Below are 12365 nucleotides of genomic sequence, written 5' to 3'. Positions count from 1 at the left end.
GGAGTTTTCTGGGCAAGGATCGTTCCTCAAAACTTATTTACTTACATCTTGTGTGATCTAAACTTAGAGTGAGGACTGGCTCCCACTGTAATCTATAAGACCTGCTATTAAACAACATAAAGAGAATGAATAACAAATGTGTCAAAACTGAAGACAAATTATCTAGACATGTCTGATGACAGATGACTGACACGTCTGTTGACAGATAACCTGTTTTATGCACTTCTGCAATATGCTTCTTAGCTACGTATCTGTCATCTTTTCTGTCCAAATATCATGAAGGGGAAGAAATTACATTTTACTTAATATATTAGCGCTGTCACTGCCTTCAAGCAACACAGAATTTGATGGATAACCTCCATGCCAGTTAATCCTTCAAGCTCTAGAGCTGTTATCTGTGTATACCTTGTGGCTCCAGTTTACTTTTCAAGTACTCACCCTGCACACTGTACAGTTGTTTCTGTCTGACTTCAGCAGGAGTAACATAGTACTGAACTAGGTGCTTGTCTGAGTGAACTCTCTGTTAAACTATGGGGTTTTAACTGTTTTCAGGGCCAGAGTGCAAGGCAAAGTCTCTGCCATTGCCAATACCACAGGTGGTTATGACGAAAGAGCATTCAGAGACGTTTCGGAATGTCTGTGTTCCAGCCTCCACTCTACACAACCCAGAAGGTGCAGAAGCTTCTCCAAAATCAAAGGAGCCCAGCTGTGTCTCTTGGTGCAGGTGAGTGCCATGGTCCTGCTAGACTCATTCGGCTGTCCTGTCCTTGGGAGTCAGTCATGCTCTAGTAGAAGGTGTCCCTGTCCACACCAGGGGGTTGGAACTGGATGATCATAAGGTCCTTTCCAACCCAAACCATTCTATGATTCTGCGATTGTAGGTTCTCTATGTACTGTGCCATGTTGGGAAAGCATCTTGCCTAAACCAGGCTTTGAGATCCTCTACCACAGTACTTGTTCAACCCCGACAGATCACACAGCTCATCAACAGCATCTCTGGTCTTGATTCAACTTCTGCCACCCCAGACATACGTGAGGGCATCTCATCTCACTGCAGCATAGCTGCCCCTCACTGTCACAGCAAGCAGTGGGCTAGGAAGGAGGATAGCAACACACAGCTCATGAAGGTATTCTGAGCATACGGCCACTACCTCCTCAGAGGACTCAGACCTTGCAGTGATGAGCACCACAAAAAGTCCAAGAGTAAATAAGGGAAAGAGACATCTGTTTGTTTCATGGTTGTGACGCTAAAGGTCAACTGGAAAAGCTAGTCTCCTACATGCTTGGAGAGGTTAGGAATTGTACAGCTAGGTCCAGATATGTTCTGACAGATTTTAAGTGGGGCTTTGCTGGGAAGTTGTAGAATTCAGCAATACACGTCATATGCTTACAACAGCCAGTTTTCTTCACCTTAGCCACCAGTAACAAATGATTCATAAAAGAGAGGCCACATGTTGAACAGATTCATGTAAAATGACTATGCTACATTCAAAGTCAGCTAAAACATTCTCACACAAAAAAGTTAACTTAAGCTCCTATTTCCCACAATAATAATAATAAAAATAAGCTTAACAAACACTTATCCCATTCTCAAAACTAATTTTCTGCTATGTTTCCTTTTACCAGTTTTGTTTGGCAGAGTGTCAAGTAGTGTATCAGCAAAAGTATGAGGGCCATAATCTGACAGAGGAAAAAAATGAATATTTTTAGTTTTAAAGTGTTTATAATTTCAGTAGGTAAAAAGAATACAGGACAAGGAAGAACAAAATAGCATATGCAGAAATGTCAGCAATGAACATGAAAGTATAAGCATGTGAGCTTTAGCCTAAGAATGAACTTGGCTGGGAACTGAATTCTCTAAAAAAGACCTACGTTAATAACTGAAGCCCTCTAAACATATTTCTCTACCTAGGTTCTTAGCAGACTTCCCTTCCAAACTTTAATTCAAACTTCATGAGGATGAGGGCCGTGAGCCTATGACAAGACCCTGGGACATGATTGCCCTCAAAAATCATCTGGCTTGACTGATGACTTCCCAAGACATTTCCATTGTCTCATCCCACTGAGTCCTGCTCGTCAACAATACAAACTCCAATGATATTCCTGAGGAATCCTCAGATCCTCCATATTCTCCACTTGTCCCACCATCTCACGGAAAAGCATCTTAGGCTTCAGGAACTGACACTAATCACAACATCAGAGAGAAATCCCACTTAAGGCTGCAAAGAACTCTTCGCTTAGCTGGTTCTCATGACATTGCTCCCCAAAGCTCATTTTCATGCCAGCCATAGCTCATGCATTCAAGCAAGCAGCAGCACCATAAAGGTGACTGCAGAAGACCCACCACGTTGGACACATTCTTCAGCCCTGCAGTTAAGGTCTGGGTGTTGTTTAGTCAACCTTTACCATGAATGTAACTTCCATGAAGGGTGTTTCTTTCTGTAAGCCTGTCATCTTGTCCTGAGGAGAGAGAGGAGAGTAGAACAGCTACAGAAAAAAGGAGAGGATAGTAGACAGCTGCAAGCATGTGCAGCAAAAATTGCTGATAACAGAGCAAAAGCCAGTGGAGCACAGAAAACTGCTGGAAATACAGACCAGTAGTGACAGTAGGGTTGGGAATTTTTGCGGTGGGGAATGCACGGTGAAAGAAAACCGTGGAACAAAGCTGCAGCCTGCAGAAACAGGGAGAGAAGAGGAGGGTTAACAGGTTGTCCAGATGTGTGTCTTCACCTGAGAGCTGTTCATATGTCAGTGACAAGTACCAGCAGGACAAGGAAATGGCTTACAATGGCCATGCTTGGGTAATGGCCTCAGTCTCCCAGAGAGTTGCTGTCACCACACCTCCACCTCACTTTCAGCTGATGTTGCAGGAACAGCAATCTTACAGCTCAAAAGCAATAACACAAACAAATCAAGCACAAAAGCTGAGAAAGAGGCTGCTGAGACACTGAATGTAGTACGCAGAAAGTTAAGTATCTGTGGCTTGCTCTTCCAGTGGGAGCTCCTTGGCCCATCCCTGCAGCAGTGGGTGTATATTAGGGACTGTAGTGATAGGGCAAGGGGTAATGGATTTAAACTTAAACAGGAGAAGTTCAGGTTAGATATAAGGAAGGAGTTCTTTACTGTGAGAGTGGCGAGGCCCTGGCACAGGTTGCCCAGAGAAACTGTGGCTGCCCCATCCCTGGCAGAGTTCAAGGCCAGCTTGGACAGAGCCTTGGGCAACATGGTCTGGGTGTCCATGCCCATAGCAGGGGGTTTGAACTAGGTGATCTTATGGTCCCTTCCAACTTAAACCATTCTATGAGTCTATACGAGCAGCAGGGTCACAAGCTGGAAGTGTGAATTGCAACATCTAAGCTGCTGAATACCTACAGGATCCACACAGAGGGACACAGTCACGTCCTCTCTGATCTCTGCTTTACAGAGAGATGTGCAACTGCACAAACTCACCAGCAGCAGAGGGAGTAGCTGTTGAAAAAGTCCATACCCATCACAAGCCAAGTGATGTTCAGATGTCCCACTGAATCAATCCAAACACACCGCAGAGAGGTTGTTGGTGTCTCTGTTATTTGCCCAGTATTGTAGCTGCCTGCTGCTATACTCCACTGCCCTTTCCCAATATATAACACTACAACATCACTTGAGATAATAAGGTTTTGATCATGGCAAGACACTCACAACAGCAAACAGCCTGGGCATGGAGAGATCAAATAGACCAGCTGCAAACAGAGCAGAAAAGGAGTGCATCTGACTCTCTAGTTTGTGTGGGGGTATGTGTGTTGTGCAGGCAACAGAGACCTGGATGGAGAAGGTCTCCCAGTGACCCTGGCCATTCGGGGCTTGGGCCCCCAGCACTGGGCCACATTCCAGCCTCCTCTTCTCCCAGGCCCATGACCCTGCTCACACAGAGAGGCAACCAGACGTGAACGTGAGAAAGCTTCCTCAGACGAGTCCCTTCTGCAAATCACGGGGTAGTTGTCATCTAAAATAATCATAATTAAAAGGGGCATATGCTAAGGGGGAGCTGCGAAGTGGGGTTGCTTTTTTACCGTGTCCTCATAGCATGCAAACATAGTGAAAGGGATTTTTTTTCTAACGATATACTTCTCTGTGCCTCTTCTAGTCCACTCCCCATCCTTCCAGATCAAGGGGTCTCAGCACAATATTTGCCTCCAGCAGAAAAGCTCACGAGCAATATCTTTCAGGGTCATTTCCATCTCTTTACTGGAGTTACTAAATATGTAAATTGATTTTTAAATGGTGGACCTAGACCCGTTTCGAGATATAGAAACACAGCCAAGTTGAGATGGCTGCTATGTCAGTGCAATTGCAGAATAATTTCTATGAAGGTAGAAATTGTCCTTCTTTTCCCCTTTTTCTTTTGGAATACATGATATGGGCCTTGAGCCTGGGTGTGGACCTGAATTCTGCCCATCTTCTCTTCTTTTTTCTACTTTAAGCCTAGAGGAATTTGGAAAGCAGAGCTGTCTGAACTGTGATATCCACACATGCTTCTTAGGAAACAGAGGCAATACAAAGATGAAGACATTTTACCTGTTTTAATATTTAAATTATTGCTGTGAAAGACTGTGTGACATCAGGTATAGCGGGAACTTATATGTGTCTTAGAAGCATTGAGACTACTGTTTTATAGGCAGACTGTACACAAACTCACACACACATATGCAATTTGAAAGCAAAACCAAGCCTCATACTTTCCTTCTTAGCTGGAAACGTGGATTTTCCTCTCAGAAAGGTTCATTTGAAGCCTTTATGGGAAAAGTGTAATGTAATTCTGTAACAAGTTGAAGAAGTGAACTTACACAAGCGTCCCTTATTAAATAGTGATGTGACAACATGATTTGGTGTTCTGGACACTCAGTGTAATCATTTAGGATGTGCTTTAGCAAACATGTGAATTCAGAGCCTAACAGGGCATTTTAGCATCCATTTCCATACGCCCCAAAGGGCTGAAGGTATCGGAGCTCACTGGGCCTCCAGTGCACATCCCTACCTTCAAGCTTTAACGTGCTTTCACTTTCACAGGACTAAGGCCTCAGAGTTCATGCTTTTTTGGGTTAGGGATAATCGCTGTCAGTGGCTGTAAGGCTGAGCCGACCCGGCCCTGACCCATCAGCTGCAGGTGTTAGGCTGCACTTCTGCTGTAGGAGAGAAGCTGCTGGGTAGAGATGTTGGCAGAAATACCACTCCTTGGCCTTATCCTTCAGAAGGTAAATAAACTTCATCTCAAATTCATCCACTGCTGTTTGCTAACAGCAAATAATGCAGGTTTTGAAGTGAGGAGGGATAGCACTGTTCTAAGGCCCCTAAGGAAGGAGAAGGTGTCCAGCACAGCCTTTGCAGATCAGTTTCCAAATCTGTGAGCCTTTGCAGATCAGTTTCCAAATCTGTGAGCCTTTGCCTGACGCATAGCCCTTTCATCCAGGACTGATCCATCTGCATTGTCAGGTGGAAGAGGGGTCTGGGTGGAAAAGTAATAGATGTCTGGATGTTTCACAGCAGTGGGTTTACCAGCCTGTAAATCTCCACAGAGAAAAATCTGAATTCTGCTCTCTATAAGAACATGCAGGAATTGACTTATTTGACATTGAGACAAAACTACACCAAGGAGACTTGTACCTCTGTAGCACCAGAATGCGATCACCCACAAGGCAGCAGCAGTCTCTTTTGCCATCCTGAGGGGTGTGGTTGGAGAAAGACACACACACACTGTGTATATGCACCTCACAAGAAGAAATAAAAGCACATCATCTAAGTTTGCTTAGGTTTAGCAAAGGTCAGAGATTTTCGCACCTAGGTGAGCTGTCATCTGGCTTGGGGCAATTCTCTTTTCTCTTGCATCCTTTGCTGGAACAGCAGGAGAGCTTTACTGGTGTGAAAGACTAAGCTGTCTTCAGGCTATAAAGGACTTGAGTCACAAACCATTTCCCCACCTCCCCACGCACACTTTTGTATTAATTCAGGACCTTCCAAAATTATCCTAATGTCTCCTCACCTGTTGGTTCTGAAAACCTGTTGAAGGCTGAGGCTTAAGCTAAGAGTGGTGACATTGCTTAGCTCGAAACTAAGTAATTCTAGACCGACGGGGTCAAAACTTCTCCCACTTTTAAACACTGAGCTTCATTTTAATGAAGTGAACCAAATGACGTAATTACATGGGAACAAGTGCATCATTAAGGCACAACAGCAACATTTAAGGAATTGCACCACATAGATACATGTAGAAAATAATCAATACTTGCATGAACAGGATGCCTCTGAAGTGTGGGAATACACTGGCATTACAGCCCCTACCAGTTCAGTGACCAAGGGGCAGCTCCACATGTTGGTGCTCCAGAGCAATGCTGTGGTTTTGTATTTCTTAAAGGGATATTTAGAACCAAGAACTTTATTACCACTTTTGAGCACATGCTGCCTCTTTAAACATTTCCCTCTTTATTAAAGCCTTGGTTCTTTCCTTTGTTTTTTATTTTTTTCTTTTGCTTTCTTAAATCTCCCATGCAACAACTATTTTGGCTTTTAATGAAGGGAATTTTTCTGCATCCAGCAAACTGTAAACCATGTCGCTTGGATACAGTAAAAGCCGAAATTCCACAGATTTCCATAAAGTCATACATTGTGTTGGGAGGGGGAGTGTGCTGGGCATTCTTTGGTTTTTGTGGCCTGCATTAGCATTTGTAGAGAAAGAGAGGAAGAAAGAGAAAAGAAGAAAGGAGAGGGAGAAAGAAGGAAAGAAGGAAAGCAAGAAGGAAGGAAGGAAGGAAAGAAAGCAGGAAAGAAGTAAAAAAGAAGGAAGGAAGGGGGCAGAGAGAAAGAAGAGAGAAAGGAAAGAAAAGAGAGAAAGAAGGGAAAGAAGAAGGAAGCCGCTGTGATGAACGCAAAATATGACATTTTCTTTCCAAAAAGTTTGTGCTGTCCCTCTTGTTTAGCACCAGTGCTGCTCACCCGTTCCCTTCAAGACGCTTCGGAGCTGTTAAGCATCAAGGGGTGATAATTTGACTTTCAACTAAACCGGAGGGCTGCAGCAGACAGCAGTAGGTGGTGATGTAATAGGTACCAACGCACATGGATATATAAATATCGTGGCTAGGTCTGAAGCTCTATGGCTGAGCAGCTATTAGAAGAAGATCAGCACTTCAGACAAGACTCCTGGAGTTGAGATCAAGTTCAGAAGCTCTTGCTCTCGGGATTTCCTCTCCATGCAGCCAGCACAGGGAAACCGCAAATCCTCCGGGGACTGAGCACGGGGCTCCCTGCCTCCCCTCCCGCCTCGCTTTTTCTTTTTTCCCTTCTTCTTTTTTTTTTTTTTTTTTTTTTTTTTGGTTTGTGTTCTGTTTTGTGGATTTTTTTGTTGGTTTGTCTTTTTTCTCTCTCCCCCCCTCCCCAACTTTTGACCTCAGCATAAGGCGGGAGCTGGGGGAGAGAGCGTCTTTTCGGAGCCCCTAAACCGGGATGCCTCTCCCCGCGGCGCTGCTGCCGGCGCTGCTCCTGGGCTTGCTGTGGCCAGGAGCCGCCCGCGGCCGGTCGCTCCCGAGTCACCTCCCCGCCGGTCCCCGCCAGCGCCGTTGGGACGCGGCTCTCTTCGCCCGCTCCGTCGCTCGCCTCCCGGCCGAGCGCCGCGACGCCGCCCGCGACGGCGACTACCTCCTGGGTATCAAACGTTTGCGGCGCCTCTACTGCAATGTGGGCATCGGTTTTCACATCCAGGTCCTGCCCGACGGCCGTATTGACGGGATCCACAGCGAAAATCGATACAGTAAGCCGGCGACGACCCCCGTGGTTGGGCAGGTGAGCCGCTCCGCGCCCGCGGAACCGCCCTCGAGGGCGGTTCCGCGGGCGCGGAGCGGCTCACCTGCCTCGTAGAGCCGTGTGTGCCTAAAAGAATGTGGGTGCATTGTGTGATGTCTAAGTACCCTAACAATCTCGCCCGCCCATGGCACCGCCGGGCTGCCCGCCTCGGCTCCCCCAAGGGCGGCGGGAGCCGGGGGTAGCAGGGCGGAGGCAGAGCCCACCGGGAGGTCCGGAGGAGCCGCTTGGGCGCTACTCAGCGCCGTGCTTGCCGCCGGCAGGCATCAGGTGTCTGGGTTGGCTCAACATCTGGATGTTCCTCCGCTCCGTGGGCCGCCCAGTCTGAGAAGGGGCCGGGGAGAGCGCAGCTCCCACCCAGACTTGAAAAGCATCTGCTGGGGACTTAACCCCGTGGCCCCATGGCTCTGATATCCAACTGAAACAATAAGATCGTGGAGGGGGGATATAAGCTGCATGATGACAAATGTTTCGTTCGCCGCAGGCACACACTCTGGCTTATTTTAACCTCGTCTACACAGGAGGATGCCTGGGGGCAAAGTAAAAATAGATACTTAGCTAAAAGGAGAGAGGTCCCAGCATGGGGCATGGGGCAGCACGTGGAGCATGAGGCTGGGGTTCTGTGGCCACCCACAGCGGTGCTTGGGCATGGGGATCCATACCACGCTGGTGATGGGAGCCTCTGGGTGAGGGCAGCATTGGCACCACACACTCCTTCAGGGCACAGCCCTTTGACCCCCTGATTCCTGTGTCTCTTCTATAGGTCTGCTGGAAATCTCCCCCGTGGAAAGAGGAGTGGTGAGCATATTTGGTGTTAGAAGTGGACTCTTCGTGGCCATGAATAGCAAAGGGAAACTCTATGGATCTGTAAGTAGCCACCGAGGGTGTGCTTGGGGGAGGGGACCATGAGCAGCTGGGATGAGAGGTGTGAATGGCGCTAAAAGCTGCCCAAGCCCCATCATTGCCCCTCCTGAGTCAGACCACACAGAGCAGCCCCTGTTGCCTTGCTAATAGAAGTTGTGCTGCCCAGGTATGCTGCTTAATGACATTTTGAAGCGAAACCCACTCTTTTGCATTATGCTTCTTCCTTGGTTCCCTCATAAAAGCTATATTCACCCAACCGTAGTATTCGTCTTGCCTACCACATAGACCAGCAGAGTAGTCAATTTGTGTGGCGAGACCTCAAGCTAGCCTCCGTCCATCTCTTTCTTATATTTAAGCACAAGCAGTCTCAAACAGGTATGGCAATTGCTCATTCCATCTCCCAGAAGGCACTTGAACTTGAGATCAGACAGGGCCCCAAATATGACCCTCTATGATGTGATGGATCACTGCTTATCGCATACTTATTGATCCCTCTTTGTTAGTGCTCTTGATTGAAGAGTCTGTTCCCATGACAGTTCAGCATTCTCAGGGTTTGGACTTCTATAAGAAGGCAGATCTTTTAGGAGACAATACAGATCTTTTTGACACTGAATTTGTGGAAAGGATAGAGGCATTTTATAAAATGTGCTTGAGGAGGACAATAACTGTGCATGTCTTTGCCCATGTTGAGCTGACATCCTGCTTTTGAGTTCACCTCTGTACAAGTTACTGTGACCCGCATAATTTCAAACCCATGTTCCTTCCTTACCCATGGCTTTTCTATTTCATGTTTCTCAACGATGCTTTCAAGAAACTTGGGCTGAGGAAAAGCCAAACGAAGCATCAAGAATTACCTTCTGGGGCATCAGTCCTGTTACAGAGGATTTTGACATATATAAAAGCCAGGCAGAATCAGTTACCAAAGTGCAGGAGTTCCCTTTGCATCATTCCTTAGGAAGTCTGATGCTTCCGTGTCCTGTATAAAGTAATACCCAGTGCAGTATTCATCTTGGCAGGCTGAGACTTCCCTTATAGAACCCTAGGCTTTTGCTCACTAGTAAGAGATTAGTTCATTTGTTACTCTCCAGATAGCACACTTGTAATACCCATCCCTCTTTGTATTTACTGATGAAACCACTGAAAGGGTGCCATTTGTCAGCTCTGTTTTCCCTTTGGACAGCATAATTTATCCAAACGCTTCCTTAGATTTTAAAACTGAAGAAGCAGAAAGTACTGTCTATGCTGAGTGTCTTTAAAATGCCTCTTTCTCCTCAAGCAACACAAGGAAATGCTAGCAGTCAGATTTTTCTGAAGCCTCTCAGGCAATTTGTTGCTGGTAGGATAACCACTGAGCAATTAAATGAGCAGGGCAGCAGAATTGGGCTTGGGCTTTATCCCTCTGCAGCACTGTTAAAATGTGCCCCTCTCCCTCAAGAGCTGTGGGTGTCCTTCTCACCTTTAGGTGGACATGCCCAGCCTGGATACAGCATCCTTAATGATCCTCCTCATCCTGAGTCCTGTTTGAAGCTTCATTTGGGTGACCACTTCAAAAGGTTACTAAGTGGGGGGAGTCAGCTGCATATTTCCCCTCAGCACACCTTCTACACCTGGTAGCAAGAATATTTCCACACCTGATGTTTAAAATTCCTTCCCTCTCATTCTATCCTTTTCATTTCAGACCCATTTCAATGATGAGTGCAAATTCAAAGAGATTCTCCTGCCAAACAACTACAATGCTTACGAATCCAGGATTTATCCCGGGATGTATATAGCCCTGAGCAAAAATGGAAGAACAAAGAAAGGCAATAAAGTATCTCCCACAATGACAGTGACACATTTTCTACCCAGAATCTGAGACATCTCCCTTCAGACCTACCTCAGCACAGGCGAAGATGCAGGACACGTTTGGGGAAATTAAACATGGTGCACTTTTACTGGAGAGTTTTATGCAAGAGTAGGTGTAAGATATTTAATTTATTTAAATCTGTAAATATTGCCACAAAAGTTATTTATAGTTCTGATTCTTTTTTGGTTTGGGTTTTTTTTTTTAATTTCTGAAAACAAAGCAAACCTCCAACCCAAGGTATTTCGTTTCGTGGTGCAACAGTAGAAAATTTCTGCTTTGTGGTTTATTTAATTTGTTTCTAAGTTATCATAGGTGTGCTGCTACTCCGTGTCCTAAACCAGGTGGAATTCAATTCCTTTCGTACAGTGTTTTGCACTGTTTGTGTGTCACATGGTGTCTATCACTATACACCTGTTTGTTTGTTTGTTTGTTTGTTATGGTGGCTTTGTTCTCCTCGTTGTGTTCTCCAGCCTCCCCCATGATTCCCAAAGAAGCTCTTGGCCTCCGAGAAGGAATGGAGGGATGCCTGGGTGGGATGCCAGCGTGGAGCCACACACAGTGCCTGGCCTCCTTTGTGCAATGTTGCTATTTCGTTGGAACAGGATCAGTTTACCTTGCTGCTGAAGAGCTACCCCCAAATCTGGTTTTAGATCTGCCAGTGCTGAACTTTGAACTTCCCTGCAGTCCATCTTCTTAGAGCTGCCAGGCAGTAGAGAGGCTGAAGCACCTATAGAAACTCAGCAGGATTGGGGTTGGGGTTTATTATTTAGATCTACAGGAGCATACGAGGCCTTCAATGGAAGCGTATATTGCATATGACTGCTTGGCATTAGGCTAAACCAAAATGTGTCTGCCCCTCCTTCCGTTAGCGCACTGTGCAACATGCCACGGTGAACCAGTTCCATTGTGTTCAAATCAAATCAAACCCCCTTTCGTATTTGGAGACTACATTCATATTGCAAAGTTTCTGAAACTCTATAATACTCCTCAGTTTTTAAAAGGCAAAAAGCATTTGCTGGTTGGTAAAAAACACAAGCTCCACAGAGAGATTAGATTGATCGCAAGGAGTTGAGGTTGTTTTGTACTATTTATTCTTTTTGGTGCAGTATTTGGAAGGAGAAATTTGCTGCTTTTTTCTGTCTCATTCCCTGACAAAGTTGATTAATTTCTACCTCACTAACTCTCCAAGCCAGTCTCCTAACAAAATCTGCATGGAAGGAAGATACATGCTTTTCTGCTTGGTCTTACAGTTCTGGAGGAGGGCCTGGGGGAACAATCGTAATCCCAAATCTTTTTTTTTCCCATATGTAGCCAGAAGTATTCAGGATAGAGTTGGTTGCACCCTATTTGAGCCTTGTCACGTTTGAGCTATCTTTACCCAGTGGTTTACTTTTAGTAAGGATAATCATGGTGAAAATATTTGCAGACAGCTGTCAGGCTGCAGTACTATATCGTCATCAAGTAACCCTATATTTTTCTTTATATATTTTGCAAGTGTAACTCATGTCTCCAATGTGATAAAGGAAAAGAAAGGTTTGATTAGGGGGGAATCACTAAAAGGATACATTTGTCCTTTTTTCTTCCTTCCTTCCTTCCTTCCTTCCTTCCTTCCTTCCTTCCTTCCTTCCTTCCTTCCTTCCTTCCTTCCTTCCTTCCTTCCTTCCTTCCTTCCTTCCTTCCTTCCTTCCTTCCTTCCTTCCTTCCTTCCTTCCTTCCTTCCTTCCTTCCTTCCTTCCTTCCTTCCTTCCTTCCTTCCTTCCTTCCTTCCTTCCTTCCTTCCTTCCTTCCTTCCTTCCTTCCTTCCTTCCTTCCTTCCTTCCTTCCTTCC

General features: G+C 45.8%; 1 protein-coding gene across 1 annotated transcript; it reads left to right on the top strand.

Moving 5' to 3' along the window:
- The first annotated feature begins 7473 nt into the window (after positions 1 to 7473).
- FGF4 (fibroblast growth factor 4) lies at positions 7474 to 10546 on the top strand. The gene is made up of 3 exons (XM_030484145.1): positions 7474 to 7777; positions 8591 to 8694; positions 10370 to 10546. Exons 1-3 carry the CDS (start codon positions 7474 to 7476, stop codon positions 10544 to 10546), a joined length of 585 nt encoding a protein of 194 aa, XP_030340005.1.
- The last annotated feature ends 1819 nt before the right edge of the window (positions 10547 to 12365 follow it).

Source organism: Strigops habroptila, chromosome 4 (genome assembly GCF_004027225.2).
Source record: "Strigops habroptila isolate Jane chromosome 4, bStrHab1.2.pri, whole genome shotgun sequence".
Lineage (NCBI taxonomy): Eukaryota > Metazoa > Chordata > Aves > Psittaciformes > Psittacidae > Strigops > Strigops habroptila.
The sequence above is the reverse complement of the archived record's forward strand: the minus strand, read 5'-3'. Positions and strand labels throughout refer to the sequence as shown.